Source organism: Rana temporaria, chromosome 4 (assembly GCF_905171775.1).
Source record: "Rana temporaria chromosome 4, aRanTem1.1, whole genome shotgun sequence".
NCBI lineage: Eukaryota > Metazoa > Chordata > Amphibia > Anura > Ranidae > Rana > Rana temporaria.
Window position 1 is genome coordinate 198,251,043 of NC_053492.1, and position 25,916 is coordinate 198,276,958.

A 25,916-nucleotide genomic window follows, 5' to 3' on the forward strand; every position below is an offset into this window, starting at 1 on the left:
AATGTAGTGCAGAAACTGCTTTTGCAAATCGGTGCGGCACCGCAAAATCGCGTTGCACCGATGGTAACGGTGCCATTGCAGCCAATGGGCTACGATTTGTCATGCAATTAGACTCTCAGGTTGCATGACAAATCGCTCCAATGTGAACCTAGGCTCAAAGTACCTCTGAGAAGGTACTAATAATTATAAGCGTTTTGGGGACGCTGTAGAAAAGTGTACACGACAGTCTTTTTGGTAAGGAGTTGAAATGGTTAAATGAGGATTATATTTTGGTGACCCAACCTACTTTTGCTTTTCTTTCTTTCGCATAGAAGTAATAAGATTATTTGTTGTGTGGCTACACTGACTGTAAGGTGGGACAGTCAGTGGTCTCCAGTCCAAATATCGTGAGAGTGGTAAGTACTTTTGTATGTATGTTTATAAATGTTGTTGCTGTGGTGCAGATGGGAAAACGGGGTTTTAGCTATGCTATACAAGCCAAGGTTTTAAGAAGGGGAAGTTGTTGGTATAGGGAATTCTCTTCCATCTGCTCAGAGAAAAATGCTTACATGTTATGTGTTTGTTTGTTTTTGTCTTGGAATTCCAATTTAGAGTATAAGTTGTTTTTTCTTCTGAATGCAAACAGATTGTTGAATAATTGATATATGTCCTTTGATCCTGCCAAGTAGGAGAGCATTGCTAAAGTGGGCAGGTGAGAGGGAGAGAGTAGAGTACTCATCTGTGTGTGGTGCTTTATTTGAGTGATTCCTCATATCCAATAGTGGGCCAGATCCACGTAGCGTATCGTATTAACGCTACGCCGCCACAGCTTTGAGAGGCAGGTGCTGTTTTCACAAAGCACTTGCCTCTGAAGTTACGGCGGCGTAGCGTAATTCTCCCGGCGTAAGGGCGCGGAATTCAAATGTAAAAGATGTGGGCGTGTTTTATGTTAATTTTACTTAACCCGATGTAAATGATGTTTTTTCTGAACGCGCATGCGCCGTCTGTGGGGGTATCCCAGTGCGCATGCTCGTTATTAACCCGCAACAAGCCAATGCTTACGACGTGAACGTCATTCTACGCAAAGCCCTATTCACGAACAACTTACACAAACAACGTAAAATTTGTATACTCGACGCGGAAATCGACGGAAGCGCCACCTAGCGGCCAGCGTAACTTCTTTGTGGATCTGGCCCAGTATGTTTTAGCACAATGCACAGAGGTATATGTCTGCTTGCATAAACCACTTTGATGAACAACGAAGATTTCCATGTAAAAGCTGTAGTCATCTCTTCATCCGGATAGGGTATAGGGCAGGGTATGAATGAGGTATAGGGTAGGAATAGGGTTGGCATTTCTTCATGTGCATGGGGCTAGGGAGGAACGCTGGCTGGCTGGGGCAGATATTCCTCATCCAACATGAGTAATCACAGAATCTACCTGATCAATTAAGGCCTTAACCATTGGAGGTATTAAAAATAATATTCCTCATTAACTCAAACATAAGTACATGGGAAGTGCTGATATGAGTAAAGGCGGACTCCTGCTGGAAAATATTCTTGGAATGACACCTTGAGGGTTAGCCATGACGCACGCCCAAGGTCTACGAAATTCCAGTGAGCATCACAAGGGAGAGATCCAGATACGCCAGCCCGAAGACCCAAGTCTAGCCCAATGCATCTGTCTGTGGATATCGAGTTCTATCTATCAAAGAGGCAGGGGTTTTGGGGTAGAAGGATCTCTGTAAAATATGGATAAACACAGAATCTAACCAAAAGTTTTGGGAAAGGTTTTGGCGAATGAGAATTATAATGTGGACATTTCCTTCCCTTTCATGAACTTATTGGATATTCAGAAGTTTTATCTTTGGGACTATTTTTTATTTTGGCCTAAAGGCTATCATGCCCCTCCCACTTGCTTTTAAGGACTGTCACGCCCCTCCCCCCATTGTATTTCATGGACAATTGTTATGAAGCTGAGATTTTCTGCTTATTGTTCTATATTTTTACATGCTTAGGATAATGATACATTTATGGGAAGTAGCCCAGGTGAATGTCGGGGGTTTCAGGGTTTCTGATTATCACGTTCGTGATAAAAGAGAGGATTGTAATAGAATGTATAAATAACTGACTTTATTTTTAAGTAGAAATTAACTTTTCTATTTGTGTTTTGACATACTTAGCTTAGCTAACAGTTTTGCATAGAGTCACACCCTGCTAATGCTAACATCCTGATTGTATAAGAAAAGTCATCTTTTAGCCATTGTTAAAACTAAATTCAGCTGGTTTAAATCTTGATAAGAAAATACTGAGTTTGTATGAAATCTACAGACATATGCAATAATATGCAGCCCATCCTATTTTTCTTCTGTATATAAGTCCCTCTGAGAGAATACACTTTAGAGATCTAATGAACACTCAAATGCTTCCTTGTGTCTCATTTTGATTTCTCACGGAATTCCGGGGGTTACTGAAATTTATCCTGCATTTACCTGAAGTACACCTGGGTGGCGGTATTACCTTTTTCACATACCAGGCCACATTCCCTCAATGTGGGGAGGGTGCCTTGCCAGGGGGGACCTCTCTGTCAAAGGGCCTCTTCAACACAATCCTGGCCCAGTGGTTGTTAGGGATCTGCGGCTAGGGGGATTATTGGAATCCAGAAATCACAGATACTGCCTCCCCACATGTGAATGAGTAAGAGTTAATAGTACCCTTACTGATCCACAAAAAATATTAAAAGCAAATAAACGCACCACACATTTTGACAAGTTCTTTGTAAAAATAAAGTCCTATGATGTAAATTCATCATAATTCAGTGATGCAGATTCTCATGATCAATGATGCCCTCTGGAATCAAAGCATACCGATTTACCTGTTCTCTACGGAAACTCATACCTAATGACAGAACTAAGGCTCACAGCTGTCAATGACCAAATATGGCTAGAGTCCTTAGCCAAATATAGCCATGGCCAGTGATGTCAGTCACCATCTCTGCTCTATTTGTTTACGTTCAGCTGTCAGAAAATTCCCAGCTGGCAACTGAATGGCAGGGTGGGTATTCGTCACTGGTTGCAAAGAAGCTGGTGGCCACTTGCCCAGTGAGGAGGATTCCCCCATCCACCTTGAAAGTAAATTTTCTATTGGGACTACAAAACACAGGAAAAAAAATGAAATACACAAATGTTGTGAAAAAATTGCAGTACTGGCACCCTGTCCCTTTAGTGCCGCCTTCTGCATAGAACAAACAGCTATGATAATTAAATATTCTCTTACATGTCATGCCAAAGTTGAAGATCTGTGAGTCGTTTGGCTTTGTATTGTTATTATTTGGCAATGTGTAGCCATAAGCAGTCAGGAAGTCATCATTTGGATTTCCATTTAGTACCCCTAAAATAAAATAGAAGAGGTAAATATTGATTTGACAAATCATGAAATAACAAGGTGACAACAAAAAGTTTGTTCCTCCTCATGTGACTTTGTTTCAAATTACTTAGCAAGTCAATTTCTGCAGTGTTTGGGAAGATTGAATAGTTACCTCCCTATCAATAAAAGCAGTAACATTTCCCTAGTTACTTGTCAACAAGCCCTAAATGGCAATATAGTTACTTGTAAATTGAACTGTAGAGTCTGTCTGTACTAGCAATTGCAAACTAGAATGGATTGTTGGGGACTACTGTAAGGGGAAAATCATAGGCTGTGAATACTGTCCTAAGACTGCTAGCTGTCTGACTAGAAAATCCTCTTAGTCACTGACCCTGAACAGTTATAGAGATCGTGAGTTCTGACTTTACTGGATGCATGCTTTTTTTCTAATGAGTGACTCAGAGGGTACTGAAAAAAAAGAAATGATTTGTACATTTCTGGAATACGCACACATTGCTGTGCTGTATAGAAAAATAGAAAAATAACTGTGGTGTCAGTCCTGCCTACTTTATTTCTGATGGATTACAAGAAAAACAGTCCTCTATTTATCTGTAGAACCCCTCCTTGAGTACAAGCAGAGAGAACAGAAACTACAAGAATTTAATTGCTGATGTTACATATAAAGCACCCTCTAATGTGCTAGAGGTATTTTTTTGGAGAGTAGGTACATTTCCAGGCCTGGCTGGCAGCCAAGCCTGGCTGTGTTTTGATCTGGGTTGGGAGTGACTCAAAGCAGAGCTGGTGACTCACAAGCAGCATCACCAAGACCTCCGACTTCTTTCCAGAGCCTTCGAGAATAGTCTGGAAAGAAAAGAGGAGGAGGAGGTGGAGCTGCTTGGGGTGTTTTGAGAAGCACTGCAAGATTCTAGATTTTGCCTTCAGATTGGACTACTCTACCCTTTAGTGAAAACACCAGAGCGCAGGAGAATTTTGTGTTATTGAGAAGCACTGACCAGGGGATTGACAGGGGGCAGGCCACCTTAAATACCCAGGGTCAGCCCAGCTGGGGGAGAACTTGTTCGGGTGGAAGCTGGAGATGGAGTGCTAGGCTGTCGTGGCCTTTAAGGGGGGGGGGCCTTGGGTCTGGGCTCCGGTGTGGACGGGACCTTCAAAGAACACGTGGAGGTGATAGGAGGCATGGGAGCAAGGAGAAGACAACAGGTGAGAGCACTGCTGGACAAGTCTCCAGGGAGGAACAACAGGTTGCAGCTAAGAGGGCTGGTGGCTGACACACAGTCAGGAAGGACTGGGGAGGCACGCCTGAGAGGACTGGGAGAGTGCAGTCTAAAAAGAGTGCAGAGTCAGTGGAGTGGACTGTGGTGGAATGGCCAGTGGAGAGAGGGAGCTGCAGCCAGGACGACTGGCAGGGCCTGAAGAGGTGGTACTGGTACTGGGAGCAGTAACCACATAGACAGCTAGCACTGGGGCTACCACTGCCAGGCCTAAAAATCAGTGCAAGCAACAGTGGCGGTGCATGTATAGAGGGCGCCGGCCATCTGAATAACGGCAGCTGGTTGGCTGTGGAAGTGCCTATCAGAGCGGCTCTGATAGGCTTTCCGATTACAGCCCTCAGGCTGTAATAGGCTTCCACAGCTTATCCCAGGGACGCACGGGGGTTGCGTTCCTTGAATAAGACTGACAGGCATCTCAGCCAATCAGGTTCACCGGTCCTGGTTACCGGTAACCTGATTGGCTGAAGCGTCATTGAGGGCGGGAGAAGACATCGAGGGACAGAAGAAGCAGGATGGCTGACCCCAGAAAGGTAAGTGCCAGGCGGGGGGGAGGGGGCATTATACAGGGCACAGTGGCAGCATTTTTTCCAGGGCACAGTGGTGACAATTGATGGGCAGAGTGGCTACAATTAATGGACACAGTGGCTACAATTGATGGGCACAGTGGCGACATTTGCTGGGCACAGTGGCGACATTTGCTGGGCACAGTGGCGACAATTGATGGGCACACAGTGGTAACAATTGCTGGGCACAGTGGTAACAATTGATGATTTCGAAGGCGCAGGCCGGCATAGATGGAAGTGGGCTTGCCCCATGCAAAGTCAAGCAAATGAGGCGTGACCCCATGCAAATGATGGTTTGAGAGCCAGAAAAGTAAGTTAAACGAACTGCGCATGCGTCGTGTCGTAGACGCATCCCCATTCGCATGGTCATAACCACGTCGGAACAACTACCTAAGATACGCCGGATCACTGCCTGGGCCATGAACGTAATCTACACCCATCCAGACACACGTCGAACGTAAACTACGTAAAAACCGCCGGCTTCTGTTCCCTGATGCAGACCTTTACATGTCTGCTGCTGAGTTACAATTCCTTTATGGGGCCTAACTTTACGCCGGACGTACAACTTACGCGCACCTCTCGTAGCCTGCGTCGGGCGGGCGCAGGTCCGTGAAACGCCGTATTTTCCTCATTTGCATATTTGAATGGCTAATCAATGGCAGCGCCACCATGGGTAAATGTGCGTCCACCCTACGCCGGTGTAGGCAAGTTACGTCCGCAGGATTAAGCGTGTTTTTAGGCGTATGTTAGTTTGTGGGTATGGTGCACAGATACGACGGCGCATATTTGCACTTACGCGGCGTATCTGGAGATACGTCGGCGCAAGTGCTTTGTGAATTCGGTCCATAGTCTGCAAGCAAGTGATGTGCTGGAGAAGGAGATAGGAGATTGTATATACCGGAAGTTCAGTCCCAACATTGACTTTTAATCATCTGGGCATCTCTTAATTTTCCTATCCCTATCTAAGTTAATCCCCCTTAATAAAAACAACACACACAGTGCAAGGACTGTTTCATGTCTCTGGATGCTTTAAATTATGTGCCTGGCTGGGAAGGATGACAGCTGGACTAAACACTCAGCAGCCCTCACAAGGGTACTGCTACACATACATTTGAACTAACACATGTTAAATATTTACATATTGTAGTCTTGACCCGCTATTCTGCACGGAGCTGCACTGGACATATATATTAGATGCTTCATATTGACACAAGTCACTTACCGAGGAGACCTTCAGTCCTGTTTTGATATGTTGATTGCAATGTCACCACAAAACTCAAGATGCCCAGGTTAGCAGAACAAGAAACAGAGATGCCATTGTCAAACAGGACTTTTGCTTCCCCGGTTTTTGTCCTTCCAAATCCCACATGGTCGATATAAGTAAAATTGTCTAAAAAAAATTAAAAATAATCTCATAATGGATCAGTGATCCCTAAAAATATTGCATTCATATACAGTAGAGACATATAGTGACAAATTGTAAGAATACTCTACTTTATACTTTAAGAAATTAAAATGGTTAGATGCCATTTTTTCTAAATCAGTTTTTAGAAAGGTGGAGGCTATTGCCCAAATGGGTGACACCATTCGCTTGGAAAATGTATATATCAGCACAGGGGTCGGCCGGGGAAGTTTGACAGATTGTGGGCACCTTGATTGGATGCCCCCGGACTGTCAACAGTCGATCTGGTGATTGATCGACTGTTGAGGTAGAGGGTGGGCAATGTGAACAGTGGGCGTGCGGAGGAGGTGACCCTCTTGTGGGGTACGAGATTTATCGTGGGGCGGGCTTATGCAATGAATATCCCCAGTGACAGTGAGACCTGTCTTTTTGTGTTCTATGTGGTGATGGGTGCTAGCAATGCTGTTACCACATCCCTCTTGCAATGCTGATTGAGTTGACTGCCTGAACGTCTGACCTGTATATGAGCTGTGAAACTTTTCCCCCTTTTTTATTTTTTATTTTCCCTGTGATATCAGTTATTTCCTTTTTTCTTTTTACCCCTTTTTCTTTTTCTATATATTTTTTTATTTTTCTTTAGTAAAATTTTTTTTTTTTTTACTTTGTTTCTCCTCAATAAGTTTCCCTGAGTTGAGGAAGGAAGGGAGAAAATAATTGGTTGCGATATGTACAGCACTAGGTATGACAATGTCAATAATCTTGTTTGGATACAGCATATTTTGTTTAGTAACCTTTTGTGCGAGAAGAGAGATTTGTGTTAGGATACAGCCTGTATCCAGTATTTTTTTATGCTGCACAATGTAACGAATATGTTTGCAATCTTGTATGGTTCTTTTTTCTCAATAAAGACCTTTTCTGATTTAAAAAAAGAAAGGTGGAGGCTGATTTCTTAATCACTTCAGCCCCGGAGGGATTTGCCCCTTCCTGACAGGCCATTGTTTGCGTTACTTTAACTGACAATTGCTCAGTCGTGATGTAGGCAAATACAATGAATGCTTTTTTTTTCACACAAATATAGCTTTCTTTTGGTGGTTTTTGGTGCTATAAACAAAAAAAACTGACAATTAAAAAAAATATATATTTTTTTTTACTTTTTGCTGTAAAAAATATCCAATATTTATTCTTTTTTTAATCAATTTATTCAGTTTAGGCCAGTATGTATTCTGCTACAATTAAAAAAAAAAAAAATACCATTAAGTGTATATTGATTGGTTTGCGCAAAAGTTATAGCGTCTACAAACTATGGGATATTTTGTATGGCATTTTTTTTTTTTATTGTAATGGCAGTGATCATGTTTCGTCCTACCCTCTGCCACTTTTGCTAGACAGATTGGTCTGATAAATGGCATATTGAAAAATAACAGACTTACTTGCTGGATAAACAGGTGAAAATAAATGGCAAAAGCATAAAAAGGAGACTAATACAGCCATTGCATCTATAAAAAGGTCATCTACAATATAATACATGTTTGGGTTTAATACTACTTTATTGTTACAATCCCAGCTTTGACATGTCTATTTAAACAGATCACCATAGCATCCTTTTCATCCCAAAAAGTATAGGCTGATATATTCAGATGATGATAGATGCATCTTTATTCACTTTCTTTTCCAAGACAACAACAACAGTGTAAACCGAAAAATCACCCATAGAAGAGGAAAGTTTGAAACTAATTTTACCCACCTGAGAGTTCAATGAAGGTCCCATTGTAGCTCACTGTGGTGTCGTTAGCATTGTTTAAGCTCCATTGAATCTGAAATGCAAAGTTTAATAATCAGTTTACAGGGGTTATTAAACAAAGCCTTTGCATATTTTCTTCCTGTGTTCATTACCTGGTCACCGTATGATGTGGAAGCTGCCAATGCCACAAAGTTGGTTGCATAGCTGGTTCCATTACCAGCTCGGGCTGTGCGTCCTTGAAGTCTGAAGATAACTGTATCATTTTCATCCTTCGCATTGGTCAAAATGAATTCACCCAGACCATTAAATGTATACTTCAAACCATCCAGAGTGTTAATATGAGGGTCCCCAAAGAAAAATCCTTTCAAGAAAAAAAAAAGATTTCAAACTTTAATTTTTAAAACTATGTATATCTTCTTTGGAAGAAAAGAAAACTTGTAAAGCTTTAAGCCCTTTTCACATGTGCGCCTCCGTTGGACGGAATCTACTTTCACGAACGGGAGATCGATCCGCTAATCCCTGCTGAGCAGGCGGATGACAGGTCTGTCTCCCCTCACTGTGCAGACACGGACACAGTCCAGCTCTCCTCTTGGGGAGTTTGGGTGAAAACGAATCACCGGTCCGTTTTCATCCAATCAGATCCAGTCCAATACACCAGTTGGATGGAAAATAGGACCACCATCCGCCTGGATTTTGCAGACAAGATCGAAACGGATAGCTGTGAATGTCAGCTGATCCATAGGGGTGAATGGAGAGTCTGATCAGGTCTGCCTGAAAAACTGACAGGCGGACCTCATTGGACAGCCTGTGTGAAAGGGCTCTTAATGCAAAACTTTACCCATAACAACTTGATAAAAAAATAGTGTTCTTTAGCAAGGAACATACATACTGCATTAATAATTATGCTACCTAAAATGGTGTGTGCTGTAAATTGCATCCAGCATTGTTCCTGCTTCTTGTTGTTGAAGGCTGCCATTTTGCTGAAGCCCAGAGCCCCTGAGCAGCTGTAAATATTTAAGCTGTCAGCAGATTGGCCTCTAAGGCCTCTAAGGCCTCAGCGGATCGTTTTCAGCGGATAGATTCTATGGTGTGTACATTCCTGCGGATATTTATCCGCGGAAATTTCCCAATTCCAGCAGATAAAAATTTGTAGACATGTCTACAAATCTATCCGCTTGAATTGGCTCCCGCGGATCGATCCAGTGGTCTGTACAGACTCACCGGATCGATCCGTCCGAAGGGATCCCCCGCATGCGTCGTAATGATTCGACGCATGCGTGGAATTCCTTTTATGACAGCGTCGCGCACGTCGCCGCGTCATCATCGCGGCGACGGCGCAACACGTCATCGCGAGGGGATTTCGGCGCGGATTTCGATCCGATGGTGAGTACACTCCAACGGACCGTATCCGCGGATAAATCCTCTCGTGTGTACTAGGCCTCATGGCTCTGATTTGAAGCAGATATCTATAAATAGAGAGCAACTGAGCATGTGCAAAGCAGGGTGGGAGAATGAGGGAGATTTTCACATTGGGGGGGGGGGAATCATTATTAATAAGTAGCAGCAAAGTTTGTAAACAATAATTTCTTTTTTTTTGGCCCGGTGGAATACACATATCTAATACTAATACACATATCACATACTAAAACTGTATTAATTATTAACCAATTAGCTTATAACATCATCTTGTTCAATTAAGCTTTGACAATAATCCCCCCGTTCATACTGAATGAATGTGCTACTTCAGCGTGATTTCAAAAGCTGCCAGTCAGTGTGATCTGATGCACAGCTGTCAATGCAAGTTGCACATGAAATCGCCAAAAATAATGGCAGAACCATTTTCAAATCAGTGCAAGTCAGAGTCGCGCTGATTTTGAACGGTTTCATAGGTGCAAATAGAGTGCAACTTGTCATGTGACTTTGAACTGTCGAGTAGCATAACAAGTTGCACCATTGGGAGCGGGGGCTAAAACCTAGAATCTGATTGGTTACTATGCACAGTTGCACCAGATTCTGTGTGCACCAGTTTTAATAAATCTCCCCCAGTGTAGTGCCTGAAGTGATCTAGCAGAACTTACTTTTCTGAGTAAATTTCCTCTCTAATATGCACTTGCTACTGCTATTTTCTACAATCCTTGTGGAAATGTCAGTTCAGTCCGTGAATAATTTTTTATTGGAAGGATAAATCAATCTCATTATGGGTGGAGTTAAAACAAGCTATATGGTGAATGATTTACTTATAATGATTAATGTGTTTGGGGGAGAAAGATAATCTAATCCTGTTATGAGTGGAGACCATCTCAATATCAAAGACTGCCTGAAGGTGTTAAATGGTGAATGAATAATGCTGAATTTCCAAACTAAGCATGTTTAATACACCTTTAAATTGACTATTATGTTGAAATTCGGCAAAAAAGCACTTTTAGTTGATCCTGGTTCAAGTTGTATTAAACCTATATAAAAAAGTACAATTATTTGTTGAATATATGAAATGATATACTTGTTAACTAGTTTATAAAACTGTTTTTATATGTATGTTTACATTGTGGTATTATCTTTGGTATTCGTTCTTGGGTGCCTAGGGGTTGATTTAGCAAAACTGGAGAGTGCAAAATTGGGTGCAGCTGTGCATGGTAGCCAATCAGCTTCTGACGTCAGCTTCTTTATTAAGGCTGGGTTCACACTACTACACTACTTTCATCCTACTTTGCTCTGCTACATTGGTCCTACATTTATCCTACATTGGTCCTACATCCATCCTACTTTCATGAACAGGATACTACTTTGGTCCGACTTCAATGATATTCAATGGGCCTGAAGTAGGATCAATGTAGGACCAAAAGTAGTACAGGGAGCATTTTCAAAGTCGGACCGACTTGTGTAGGACACTACAAGACGCTCTCATAGGGAAACATTGAACACAGAGCAAAGTAGGATGAAAGTAGTGTAGTAGTGTGAACCCAGCCTCAGGCTGGGTTCACACTTGTCCTACAACGGTCCTACATTGGGAGCTCATGTAGCATGACGTGTGAAAATCAATGTTTCCCTATGAGAGCTGTCTTAACTGGTCCGACACAAGTCGGTCCGACTTTGAAACTACTCCCTGTACTACTTTGGTCCTACTTTGATCCTACATCAGCCCATTGAATATCATTAAAGTAGGATCAAAGTAGGAGCCTTGTCCTAACCATCCGACTTTTGACATCCGACTTGTGATTACAGCAGCAGTAAAAGGAATTTATCTCACTCTGGGATTGTTTTGATTGGTCAAAGAACAAGTCAGACTATCACAAAGTCGGATCAAAGTAGTATCCTGTTCATGAAAGTAGGATGGATGTAGGACCAATGTAGGATCAATGTAGGACCAATGTAGGACCAATGTAGGATCAGTGTAGGACCAATGTAGCAGAGCAAAGTAGGATCAAAGTAGTGTAGTAGTGTGAACCCAGCCTCAGGCTGGATTCATACTAGTGTGAATTGGATGCAAGTTTCTCTGCATCCAATTAGCATTACAGGAGACTGTGACTGGCTCTCTATGGAGCCGGTTCACATATCTTCGGGACATCTGCGGAGCGCATTGCACAAAGGTCCTGTGAGTCTTGGCCCTGTTACAGGGCCAAATACAGGCAAAAATGTTGCCCTGATTCGTTCCTGAAACAGAGAACAGGAATGCACCGGACCCATGCTGCAAGCTGCATGCGCCTTAAATGTGAACACAGTCTTAAGCTTTGACAAAAAGAACTGGAAGCTGATTGGTTTCTATGCAGAGCTGCACAATATTTGCACTCCCCCCATATATGGTGTGGAGGTATTTGGTGTGGTTGTAAATTTTTTTTATTTTTTTACATTTTCATAAAATCAGATAGCAAAAGAAAGTAACCATTCAATTTGAGGAGAGTTAGCATCTGATGGAGAGGGTCTATAATAGAAGGAAGGGAATGAAGTCTTTAAGAAATCAGTACTTCTACATACCTATCCGGGGAGGGATATAGTTGTCACAATAATCCAGGGGTCTTTTCTGTCTGTAAAGGTTACACAGGTAAGCGGATTCTGAATATCTGCAACAAGCGTTGTAGGGGTCAAGCTCCTCAACTGAAAAATAAAGACACGTGTATTTTTGAACAATTGATTAGTAAATTAGCTATGATATATTGTTTCATTATTATGACTATATCATTCAATACCTTTATATATCTGTCTTTGTGGAGGAAGAACTGTATTCCAGAAGTAGTTATTATAAGCTATTCGGTTAGAGTAATAGCTGAAGGTGTTAAAGGAGGTCCATGGAGTTGGGAGGTAACGCTCCTTCTCACCGTAAACAAGGGCTCCACTCCAGCTACTATAGTAACATCTACTCCCAGCCCCATGTCTAGAGGGGAACATATTTTGTGCTGTCAAGTATTGTTCTGAAACAGACAAATGAATACAATTAAGTTACATTAATGCTCTTTAGCAGGTCGATGAAATTGATATAAGTTGTCCATTAGCAGGTGTATGAATATGCCATTAAAAAGATTTGGTGTATAGTAATTAAATGACCATCATCCTTTCAAAACAATATATAGACAACAATGATTAAGTATAATAATGAATAAAAATGTATGGCACAACAGTATAAATGGTGCAGAGGGACTCACAGACTATTAGCCATAAAAAGATCCCCCTAAAGCCCAGTACACTTGGCCCGGATTCTTGCCAGGAAAAAAACATTGTTTTTCCTGACGAGATTCCTGGAAAGGATCTCTTGCCGACCGAGTGTACACACGTATGATTCAAAAGAACCGCCGTTCTTTTGAATGGCACGAACGCGGTGACTTCATCGACTACGACAGACATGCACTCGTCACATTCGATGCTGTTGCCGCCATCTTGCTTCACCCTACCTATGCCTTGGAAGCTACTGCGCATACGTCTAAGTCATTTCGAGCATGCGCGGGTTTCCATGGAGGCAGGTAAGTATACACACGCTCGGGTTTCTCAGAAGGAAAACACTGCCGAGAATCACAATGAGAAAATAGAGAGCAGGTTCTCTATTTTTCTCGTCTAGATTCTGGGCAGTTTTCTTGACGAGAAACCTCAAAGCCTCGTACACACGTACGGTTTACTTGACAAGAAAGCTCTGCCAGCAATTTTCTTGCTGTTTCTTGCCGAGAAAACCGTGCGTGTGTACGAGACTTAACACCTAAAACCTAACACCTACAGTCCCATTTTGACTCATCATATACCTTAGGTTGAGATTTGATAAATGTGAGTTCTTCCCATCAAACAAATATAACTGCATCCAACTTATGCATACAAGGAACTTATATGATGTTAAGGTAAACATAATACTATGGGGGTATTGCAGGTATTGTTATGTTCTGTGCTTTGCAATTTTCATTTTCTGTGTGAATATCTGAATAAAGCTTGATTTTTAAAATTCAGCAGTAAATGAATCTCGTACTAGGTAATTTATAAAACTAGAAAATGTTATACAAATTTATTTTCTACACATAGGGGGTTATTTGCTAAAGGTACCGTAAATCCAATTTGCACTACAAGCTCTACAAGTGCACTTTTAGTGCAATTTCAAGTGGATTTGCCTTTCGTAAATAATATGAGACACACATACAACAGTTTGTTGGGGATAAAACATTGCATTATTATCCAGTGATTTAAGCAGTGCCACAATTGAAAGTCAAGTATTTAACCTTACCAGATGCCTTCTTGATATCAAAGCCATAGTACCAAATGTTAAATCCATCAGTGAATGAGGAGTCCCAAGTTGCCTGATTGTAAGTACATGGACATGGTGAAGTGCCGGAGAGCCAATATGGAATTTCCTCTTTATAATACCAATTCAGACATTGCAGCCTTGAATTGATGGTGCTCTGACTGTTACTGTCTAGACGATATATCCATCTTCCCTTTTTACCTTGAAAAGTAAAGCAAAATTATAGAAATAAGAACTGTATCTGTTAAACTTACAACATTTTACCTGAGCGATGTTTCCTCTTCTCACCTGTGTTGTAGCCGATGTACTGATCTGGACGGTATCTCTGCCTGATGCTTACAGATGTGTCTGTCTGTGGATCATTGAAAGCTGGGAAGTTGTTGACATTACGTGCACTAGGGACACCACTAGAAAGAGAAAATAATTCTAAATGTGTTTGTCATATTTACATGCAGTTACCAATACTAATGTAGAAGGTAAAACTTGGATGAAAGAAGAGGAAGAGCAAGGTACTCTACTGAAAGTCTTTACCTATGATAACCCATTTTTGGCAGATGGAATGTGGGGAAAGAGTTGAAGAGCCACTTCATTCCTCCATCTTCAAACAGAATTAGTGCAAACGAATATATTCCATCAGTAACCAAGACAACTTGGAAAGTGTTTGTCTAAAAAAGAAGAAAACCAAAGAGAAAAATATAAAATGTTCCGGATCTCTTATTGTGATTCTATTACTGAAGCAAGGGATTTCATAAAGAAATATTGGTAATGGTATAATGCAGCTCCTATTGCTGTTTCCATATGACACAGCTCCAGGCTGTTGCAGTATGAATAGAACACAATTGCTTTCTTTGTGTTCTAATGGTGAACTGTTCGGTAAAACACTGACCCCTGCAATACTATGAATTGGCCTTCTTTGTTTTCTGCATCTTGCATTATAATAAAAATGGATTGCTTTTTACATAATGTTAACCACTTCAGCCCCAGAAGGATTTACCCCCTTCCTGACCAGAGCACTTTTTGCGATACGGCACTGCATCGTTTTACCTGACAATTGCACCCAAACAAAATTGACTGCCTTTTTTCCCCACAAATTATACAGCGAGAAGTTCTATAAAAATGCACTGATTACTGTGTAAATGACACTGGCAGGGAAGGGGTTAAACACTAGGGGGCGATCAAGGTTTTAAGTGTATCTTAGGGAGTGATTCTAACTGTAGGGGGGATGGTATCACTACAACATGACAGAGATCACTGTTCCCGATGACAGGGAGCAGTAGAGCTCTGTCGTGTTGCTAGGCAAAACAGGGAAATGACTTGTTTACATAGGAGACGTATATGTACACCCATTTGCACAGCCATTGTGCCGACGCACGTTGTCATGCGCTGGTCTTCAAGCGGTTAAAGTGGACCTGAGCTGTTCCTTTTTGAATTTTTTTTTGTATTGTACTAATTTAAAAACCATAACAAGCAATCAAAATCTGTTTGCTGCTTTTAGGTACTAACTGCAGTTAGAATTTTGTACAATATTGCGCTACTAGATTTCATACCACTAACAATAACACCTATTATGCCTTTTAGGCAAGGTTTTAAAAAGGCTATTTTGCTTTACAAAATAATAATATTATCAAAGGTACAAAAGCTGAGATCCATCTACACACACACACTGAGATCCTTCTATGCACAGAGAATTCAACTCTAACAGTATGAGTAAGCACTAGCACAGAGCAACACTTACATTGTTGACTTGGGTGTTCCAATAAGCCTTTGAGTTATAAATCCCAGACATGAATGGAGGAACATTGTCCCATGTTATTTTGAGAGCCCATAGAGCTTTAAACTGAGTTGAGTTAAAATATGCAGCAACCATGCTTTCTAGTGATTCTTTGAATGTCGTATTCCCATTGGAGGACTGGAAGTCATAAGCCTGTGATTGGAGAGTAAAAATGCCATACAATAATTAGAACATTACATGTATATGTTGATAGGACAGCAACATATAACAAAATTAGCCTAACTCATGATATGATATTAAATATTGATACTTATATGATATGTATTGATATATGATATATCAATATTTAAAGTAAATAGAAGTGAACGTGTGCTATACGTTTTCTCAATAATCATTTCTGCTGTTTTCTTCTTACTAAATTATGCCTGAGCACTTCTGTTAAAAAAAAGTGGTCCTGTCTATAGGACTGGGGTATCAGGCTGTTCTCCCCATTCAGGGGGTGCAGGATGACACTATTTTTGTAGGCTTTTAAAGATGAGGGGACATCATGAAATATATAATGCAAAAGTGTAAATTGTATATGTCTGAGGGTAGTTTTTTTAATCCACAGTGATATTGCCTTCCATAACTTCTGTATCTTAGGACTGGACCACCAAGGATGCATGGCACTGGATACCAGCAAAGACAAAGCAGGGTGCAACTGCTAAGTTACGTCCTGCTATTGTCCTTTCTAAGAACACCCAGAGTTTAAACCCTGTGTTATGGTGCCAATTGAGAGTTAGCACCATTGCCATTGTTTTGTAATATAGGTTAATGTCAGGGAGTGACAAGATGCTTCTATGTGATGTGTCAAATAATTCTTCTGTGTAATAACTTGGTGGTGATCCCAATGACTTAATGCTCACAGAGCACTTACCTCAAACAGGGATAAAATTAACCTTTTTAATTTTATCAAGTGAGGGCAAAGAGACAAACTCCTAAGCTCATAGGACCTCTGGTGCGCAATGAATAGGAAGCCAATTGAGGATTTTCAATGGTGGTAAAGGTTTTCTGGACTTCGGATTGAATAGCAGTCCCCGGTTTCAAAAATCATATAGGGGTAAAGAAAAACCTCCCATAGTGTAAAACCATATGAATAAATGGTTTATTTGAAAGGCTAAGTATGCACTTAAATTTAAAACAGAGTAGAAAATCAGGTAAAGTGCAACAGAGCGCAATGAACAGCTGGGGACAGATGAAGTCAAATGACTTGACGTAACGCGTAGGGAGTGGCCTGATATACCGAACGAACCGGAAGTAACAAAAGAGGCGTCCACAACGCCGTTCATTGCGCTCTGTTGCACTTTACCTGTTTTTTCACTGTTTTAAATGTAAGAGCATATTTAGCTGTTCAAATTAATTTATTTATCCATACGGTTTTACGCTATGGGAGATTTTTCTTTACCCCTATATGATTTTTGAAACCGGGAGACTGATGTTCAATCCGAAGTCCAGAAAACCACTCATACATCCCTGCGGGGAGATGCTGTGAACGTTCACAGCGTCTCCCCACAGGGATGTAGTCCCAAGGGAGGGGGCGAGCACGCTGACTAACCCCCAGCCAGAACGGCTCGGATGATGGGGGCAAGCTTACTGAGGAGGAACAGGAAGTAAGAAATTCAGACAAAGAAAAAAACATTTAGAAGGGAAATCGAAGGAAAAGGTAAGTTGCCCAACAATGCACTAGCTTCAAGGAACCTATTTAGAAAATAAAAAACAAACCTTTACAACCCCTTTAATGACTCCCCAACTACATAACTTTTTGGAAGATCTATACTTTTGTGGTCCCATTCATTTACTTACTGCCTTCATACCCACTGTCTTTTTTATGATGTAATCAATTACATGGGATGTCTCCTCTCTGCTACTTTTTCTTCCTGTACCTTTATGCCCTCCCTGCAGTATACAACTGGATTACCCTTTTGCGGAGATACAGTGTGCTACCTTTGTTCTTCATTGTAATTTTCTTGAAAAAAAAAAACAATAAAAAACATGTTTTATCAAAATTTGATGGTCCATTTCTAGATGCTGGAGAGTTAAATCACCAGTTTCTTCTATGTCTTGTTTTTTTTATTGTTGAGCTCTCTGTGTTTTGGGTTCCAGGGACTGCATTACTGCTGTAGCAATTATGAGGGGTCCCAGTTTGTTAGATTTTTTAAATGTATTTTATTATATTGGAAATATTAAAAGAGATACTATAAAAGGTCAAAGGTGGGAACTCTCAAGGATCAGAGTTGGAAATAGTGGCAGGAAGAGCTCTCTGTTGGAGAATCCAATATGAATATAAAAGTCTAGGGTTTACTCAGTCAACCATGCTCCACCTATAAATAAATATCACTTTTCGGTGGACCGACCTTTTAAAGAGTATTGAATTATTTTGAAACTGTGCAATAGCCTACATGACATTACCTGATAAAAGATATCCCCGAAACCAGAGACATCAACATCAGCCCAGAAGGCAGCTAGAACTGGGGGTGTATATGGGTCATTGCTTTCGAAGGTTGTATAAGGATAACTCAGTACATAGGTGGGGTCATATATGTTGCGTTGGAAAATAATAACACCATTATCTGTGAACTGGAAAACACAAAGAAAATTACCACATCTTATTATTATCTTACGTGGTTTAAATTAAATAGATACATACTTTTGATAGGTAATTAAACAGTTATCAGCTTTCACCAATACCTCTGAGTAATACATCTTTCAATAGATTTCATACTTACATATAGGTTGTTATAAAATGCAGAGTCAAATGGAAAACCAACAGGGACATTAATCAAAGGAGAAACAAAGTCTCTGAGGCGTTTTGTTGCTTTGCTGTCCCCTACTGAAGGGCCATAGCTGAATAAACGTATTTCTGAATAAAATAAATCACAGTGGAATCGTATTTAGTATGAATGCCCAATGGTAATTCATTACAGGAATTATCTCAGCAAAAAATAGCTGCCACTTACAATCATATACCATGAAACATATACGTCTTAGCAATTTAAAGTCAAAAGCAGGGGAGAAGCTGCAAAGCATGTAGGGACTACAGGAAGTTGTGGAAAGAGATGCCAGTAGAAAGGCAGCATTCATACAGTATAATGAAAATATATTTTTCAAGGAAGCTTATATTTAGTTTGTCAAAAATAACTGTTTTTTTTGTATTGCTGTTACAATGCTGATGTTATAAAATGAAAGCTTATGCTGTGACCAGAGATTTTCTTTAACCACTTCCATACCGGGCACTTACGCCCCTTCCTGCCCAAGCCAATTTTCAGCTTTCAGCACTGTCGCACTTTGAATGACAATTGCGCGGTCGTGCTACACTGTACCCAAACAATTTTTTTATCATTTTATCATTTTGTTCCCACAAATAGAGCTTTCTTTTGGTGGTATTTGATCACCTCTGCGGTTTTTATTTTTTGCGCTATAAACAAAAGAAGAGTGACAATTAAAAAAAAATTAAAAAAAAAACACTATTTTTTACTTTTTTATTTAATAAATATCACAATTTTTAAAAAAATGATCATATTTTGATTGGTTTGCGCAAAAGTTATAGCGTTTACAAAATAGCTGATAGATTTATGGCATTTTTATTTTATTAATTTTTTTACAAGTATTGGCGGCTATTTGTGATTTTTTTACTGTCACCGTGACATTGCGGCGAACACATCGGACACTTTTGACACGTTTTTGGCGCCATTCACATTTATACAGCGATTAATGCGATAAATATGCACTAATTACTGTATAAATGTGACTGGCATTCAAGGGGTTAACACTAGGGGGTGAGGGAGGGGTTAATATGTATACCTGTATTGTGTTCTAACTGTGGGGGAAGGGGGGTGACTGGGGGAGGTGACCGATCTATGTCCCTATGTACAAGGGACACAGATCGGTCTCCTCTCTCCCCTGACAGGACGTGGAGCTCTGTGTTTACACACAGAGCTCCACGTCTTGTCCCTGTAGCCGCCGATTCCGAGTGCCTGGCGGACATCGCGACCGCCAGGCACGCGCATCGACATCTCGGGGACGCGCCGGGCGCACGCTCGCGCGCCCCCCAGTGGCCGCAAGAATACAGGACGTCAATTGACATCCTGTTGAATATTCAGAGTCACCGTGGAGCCGTCATTTGACGATGGCCCGGTACTCTAGTGGTTAAACAATAACGTCACTTTTGTTGAGAAAAAAAATAAATGGGTTATCTATGTATATTGCAAGGAGTTTGTTGCAGATTCCTACCTATTGTTATTCTGGGGGGATTAGCTGCTTGTTTGTCTTTGTCCATGTGCATAGTGAATGTGAATGGAAGTGACTGCAATTATCAGTCAACAGCTGTACTTGAAGGGTTCTAGTGAGGAAATTGGCAGGGTCTACAACACATTTGATGTGATTAAACTTTTGGAAGTATCTCACCAAAGCAGAAATGTTTGTTCTTGAGAATGCCCAAAATCTGATTTGAAACTTATAGGTAGATTCAGAAAGAGTTAGGCTGGCTTATCAGTAGATAAGCCGACCTAACTCAGAATCTACGCCGACTTATGTTTAAGTGTATTCTCAGTCAGAGATACACTTAAACATATCTAAGATCCGACGGCTTGCACCGCCCTATCTTAGGTTGTAATATTTCGGATGGCCGCTAGGTGGCGCTTCCATTGCGGTCGGCGTAGAATATGAAAATCAGTAGATACGCCGATTCACGAACGTACGCTCGGCCGCCGCAGTACATTTACGCCGTTTACGTTAGAGATAGGCCGCCTAATGTTAGAGCTTGGCCCTAGTTGGAATAGCAATGTTAAGTATGGCCGCCGTTCCCGCGTCGAAATTCAAATTTTTTACGTCGTTTGCGTAAGTCATTCGTGAATAGGGATTTACGTCGTTTACGTCCACGTCGAAATCAATAAGCCTGTGCGGCGGACGTAGCCGCAATGCATGCTGGGAAATGTAGGCGCACGGCGCATGCGCAGTTGAAAAATAATGTCAATCACGTCGGGTCAAGCCTCATTATAATAAAACACGCCCCCTTTCACAAATTTGAATTAGGCGCCCTTACGCCCGCCGCATTTACGCTACGCCGCCCTAAGTCAGAAGGCAAGTACTTTGAGAATACAGTACTTGCCTCTCTGACTTAAGGCGGCGTAGTGTAAACACGCCGCCTTATAGTTGCGCGCCCCTACCTGAATCTAGCTATTTGTGCATACTTCCGGGAAAATCAGTGTGCCAATCACACAAGCAGTAAATTAAATATCTGGGGGGCATTCCGTACGCTGTCTATGTACAGATTGCCTCCAGGTTGCTATATTGCCTTGCATATATTGGAAAACTACAGCACTGCAGATTGAAAAGGAAAGGTCATTTTAATTATATTATATTACAATATGCCTTATTGTATTGTATACAATTGTATATGTCAAATATATATTTTTTTAATATGTGATTTTTTTCCCACAAAAGTGGAGTTACCCTTTAAGGGCCCTTTCTCACATACGGGTCCCGTGAGAATCTGTACCTTTCTTATCCGCTTGCTCCGCGGGAATCGCTCTGTTGATCCCCGCTGAGCCGGCAGATGACAGGGACTGCCCTGTCAGATCTCCGTTCTCCTCTATGGGGGGATCGAATGAACACGGACCGTCTGTCCGTGTTCACCCGATCCAATCTGCAGACAGATGGAAAAATAGGATTTTCCTCCATCTGCAGAAATGGACCACAGCGGGGACCGATGAGATCGAGTGTCAGCGGACACCTGCTATCCCATAGGGATACAAGTATGTCCGTATTTCATCCAAAAACGGATGGATGAAATACGGATATACTGTCTGTATGTGTGAAAGGGTCCAAAGAAGTTAAGTAACATGTACCAATTATAGGGAAAAAAATTAACTAGTAGAAAAAAATACAGTACACTTACCAGTACAGGTAAAGCCGTCTCCTCTATAGCCACTGGTACAGGTACATTTGTAGGATCCAGGTGTATTGGTGCACATTGCATGCTGGTCACAATTATTGAGACCTTGGGAACATTCATCCACATCTGGAAGAAACATTGATGATATAATTATTTTTTCCCGTCACCTGCACAGCTCACTTACTTGCTACAGATGAATAAAAAATCCAGTATCCCCTTACCTGTAGTGCAGTTGCTGCCAGTCCAGCCTTTCTGGCACAGACAAGAGTAAGCATTCACTTTGTTTATACAGACTGCACTATTCTTACAAGGGACATTTGCGCACTCATCAATTTCTATAAAGATATAAAAAGAAATGTAATTCTGAACATCAGACAATACCTAGGTTGCATGGAGGACAATAGAAACAATCACCACATAACAGTTGTTCTATAACATGTCTAGATTTTCTCTCAAATAATACCTTTTTGAATTTCAGAATGACAGCAGACAAAATCGCTCAGTGCCCGCTGTCAATAGTGCTGTAGTTTACCATCTTATAATCTTATCTTGTTAGGAATGTGTGAGATTGCCTTAAGCAGCACCTTCACAGTGACCATCTTAAATGTATTTTTAGGATGTATAGGTATCTCCAAACCATGGACACTGCCCACTCCTACCTTCTTTTAGGCCACAACATTCAATAGGTAGCCTTATGGGCTATCAGTTATTGATTTCTCTGCAGAGCAAAACCTGAACTGTGGAAAGTCAGGCCATCTATTACAATTGGTGACCATTAGGAATATGTCAGATGTAGAAGCAAATGAGATCTGGATCAACAGCAAAAGCTGTGGTTTATATGTGCACATTAGTATACCCAGGTATTAGATATAACTGAGCACCTGCAAATTAACCATGAATGATAGCAAGCATTTGAATATGCAAATATTTTTTTTGGCAGAGTAGTTAAATTTAGGCAGGCCTAGCTGGTAGCTAGGATTGTTTGTTTTGATCTGGGCTGGGAGTGGCTCAGTGTAGAGCTGGTGACTCACAAGCAGCATCATTAACCACTTCAGATCCGCGCTATAGTAAAAATACGTCTGCAGCGCGGACCTGAAGTGCCAAGTGGCCGTGTTTAAACGGCCTGCTGTTTCTCTGCTGGAAGCGCGTCCTCGCGAGCGCGCTTCTGCAGAAAACTGTGTTGGCCGTGTCCCTCGGACACAGCCAATCACAGATCGTGCTGAATGGCCAATCACAGCGGCCATTCAGCATTCGATCTAGCCGTCCAATGAGAGATGATCTCGAATGTAAACAAATGAGATCATCTCTCATCGCCGGCTTTCTCTCCTTACACACAGACCGCGTGTGAGGAGAGAAAGACAGTTTTCACTGATCGATCGTTTACAGTAAAAAAAAAAAAAAGTGAGTGACACAAACACTACCCAGTCCCTGCCAGTGCCACCTTCCAGTGCCACCTTCCAGTGCCACCTTCCAGTGCCATCAGCCAGTGCCACCAGCCAGTGCATTTTCATCAGAGCCACCTGCCCCTGCCATCAGTGCCACCTGCCCCTGCCATCAGTGCCACCTGCCCCTGCCATCAGTGCCACCTGCCCCTGCCATCAGTGCCACCTGCCAGTGCCGCCTGCTCGTGCCATCTGCCCGTGCCACCTGCCCGTGCAATCTGCCAAAAGTGCAATCTGCCAAAAGTGCAATCTGCCATCAGTGCCACCTGCCAGTGCCACCTGCCCGTGCCACCTGCCCGTGCCACCTGCCCGTGCCATCAGTGCCGTCAGCCATCAGTGCCATCAGTGCCACCTGCCATCAGTGCCACCTGCCGCCAGTGCCACCTGCCGCCAGTGCCACCTGCCGCCAGTGCCACCTGCCCGTGCCACCTGCCCGTGCCATCTGCCCGTGCCATCAGTGCCATCAGTGCCATCAGTGCCATCAGTGCCACCTGCCATCAGTGCCACCTGCCATCAGTGCTACCTGCCATCAGTGCCATCTGCCCGTGCCATCTGCCAGTCCCATTTGCCGTCAGTGCCACCTGTCAGTGTCATCAGTGCCACGTGCCATCTTTTGTCATTGCCAACGATGGCTAAAAGATCTTTTTCACTTACGGAGGCATACGAAATTATTGCGGCCGACGAGAGCAACGGGGAGCTCTGCGATTCGGATTCCTCCGCAAGGTCAGACGCCGGATCTGATGTTGAATATGAGCCGATAGTTAGCAGTGAAGAGGAAGAGGAGAAAGAGGAGGAAGAGGAGGAAGAGGAGGAAGAGGAGGAAGAGGAGGAAGAAGAGGAGGAAGAGGAAGAAGAGGAAGAAGAGGAGGAAGAGGAAGAAGAAGAGGAAGAAGAGGAGGAAGAGGGTCCGCCCGCCAGACGAAGGCGTATTGCTAAGGAGGCAGTGCCATCCACCAGCACTGCTGTGCCATCCACCAGCACTGCTGTGCCATCCACCAGCACTGCTGTGCCATCCACCAGCACTGCTGTGCCATCCACCAGCACCGCTGTGCCATCCACCAGAACCGCAACACCTCGTCAAGCAAGGTCACGTACCAGTAGGTCCCATGCCAGCCTTCCCTATTCCCTTCAGTACCCCTTGTGGCTTCCTCCTAATTCAGGAGAAGCCAACATTCCCCCTTTCACTGCCCAGCCAGGAGTCCAAGTGGACACAGAAAATTTTGCCCCAATAGATTTTTTCAATTTAATTTTTACTGAGGACTTGCTTTCCTCAATTGTTTCCCAGTCCAATCTCTATGCCCAACAATTTATTTCCAGTCACCCCACATCCTATTATGCCCGTCCCTTCCAATGGAGACCCCTTACAGTGGAAGAGTTTAAAATTTTTTTGGGCCTCGTATTCTGTATGGGACTAAACCACAAAAACGAAGTACGTTCATATTGGTCAAAACGCCCCATATACCACATGCCCGTCTTTTCCTCAAAAATGCCCAGGTCCAGATATCAAATGATCATGCGATTCCTACACTATAGTGACAATACCCAGTGCCCTCCCCGAGATGACCCAAATTTTGACAAACTTTATAAGATTCGGCCACTACTAGATTATTTTTCCCAAATTTTCCCCCAGTTGTTTACCCCGGACCAAAACATCTGTGTTGACGAGTCCCTTGTAAAATTTTCTGGCAGGCTCGGCATAAAGCAATTTATGCCCTCCAAAAGGGCCCGCTATGGAGTGAAGCTCTACAAATTATGTGACCGTGCCACCGGATATACCTATGCCTTCAACATATATGAAGGAAAGGACAGCCAGCTACACCCCCCTAATTGCCCAGACTACATAGGAACCAGCGGGAAAATTGTTTGGCAACTCCTAAACCCGCTCATGGAGAAAGGCTACCACTTGTATGTGGACAATTTCTACACAAGTTTGCCCCTTTTCCGAAACCTGTATAGAAAGAAGACACCCGCATGCGGCACCGTACGGTCGAACCGGAAGGGCTTTCCTCAAAGCCTCGTCACCAAGAAGCTAAGAAAAGGGGAGACGGCGAGTGCACGCAATGAGGAAGTTCTGGCCGTGAAATGGAGGGACAAAAGGGATGTGTACGTGCTTTCTACCATCCACAACAATACATGCGTTACCATCAGAAGGAGGAATGGGCAAATCCAGAAACCTAAATGTATCCACGAATACAATAAGTTCATGGGGGGTGTCGATTTCAATGATCAAATGATCGAGCCCTACCTTTCCACAAGACGATCATACCAGTGGTATAAAAAAGTTTCAATTTACTTATTCAATTTGGCCATATACAACACCTACGTATTATATCGAAAATCCACTCCAAGACCCAAATCCTACCTTTACTTCCAGGAGGAAATCACCACTGCCCTTTTATACACCAGCAACCCACCAGCAACCATTCGATCCGATGTGGTAAGCCGACTCTACGAGCGCCACTTCCCAGATAAAATCCCTCCCGGACCAACAGGCCGAAATTCCCAAAAAAAATGCCGGGTGTGCTCCAAAGATGGAGTGAGAAGAGACACCCGTTTTCATTGTGCCCAATGCCCTTCCCAACCAGGCCTCTGCATAGGCGGCTGTTTCCGCCGTTATCATTCCTTACTAAATTATTAGTCACTTCCTGCCATTTACCTTTACACCCCTTATGCCTCTGCTTGCTCTGTATTTGACCCTGGCTTGTTATTTGACCACGATTCTGCCTACCGATTTTGTTTATACCTCTGCCTGATA

The 25,916-nt window shown here is 42.3% G+C and overlaps 1 protein-coding gene across 1 annotated transcript in view; it reads right to left on the reverse strand.

Annotated features, from left to right (window-relative positions):
* LOC120936886 (mucin-12-like) overlaps window positions 1-25,916 on the reverse strand; it is a 115,005-nt gene that overhangs the window by 63,117 nt on the left and 25,972 nt on the right. The window contains exons 7-20 of the mRNA XM_040349652.1: window positions 21,941-22,054; window positions 21,723-21,845; window positions 18,553-18,686; window positions 18,236-18,403; window positions 15,791-15,979; window positions 14,587-14,720; window positions 14,344-14,462; window positions 14,038-14,256; window positions 12,527-12,748; window positions 12,315-12,434; window positions 8,495-8,703; window positions 8,346-8,415; window positions 6,422-6,589; window positions 3,255-3,368 (exon numbers count right to left, since the gene is read on the reverse strand). Coding sequence (XP_040205586.1) covers window positions 3,255-3,368; window positions 6,422-6,589; window positions 8,346-8,415; window positions 8,495-8,703; window positions 12,315-12,434; window positions 12,527-12,748; window positions 14,038-14,256; window positions 14,344-14,462; window positions 14,587-14,720; window positions 15,791-15,979; window positions 18,236-18,403; window positions 18,553-18,686; window positions 21,723-21,845; window positions 21,941-22,054 — 2,103 coding nt within the window. The remainder of the gene's footprint in view (window positions 1-3,254; window positions 3,369-6,421; window positions 6,590-8,345; window positions 8,416-8,494; window positions 8,704-12,314; window positions 12,435-12,526; window positions 12,749-14,037; window positions 14,257-14,343; window positions 14,463-14,586; window positions 14,721-15,790; window positions 15,980-18,235; window positions 18,404-18,552; window positions 18,687-21,722; window positions 21,846-21,940; window positions 22,055-25,916) is intronic.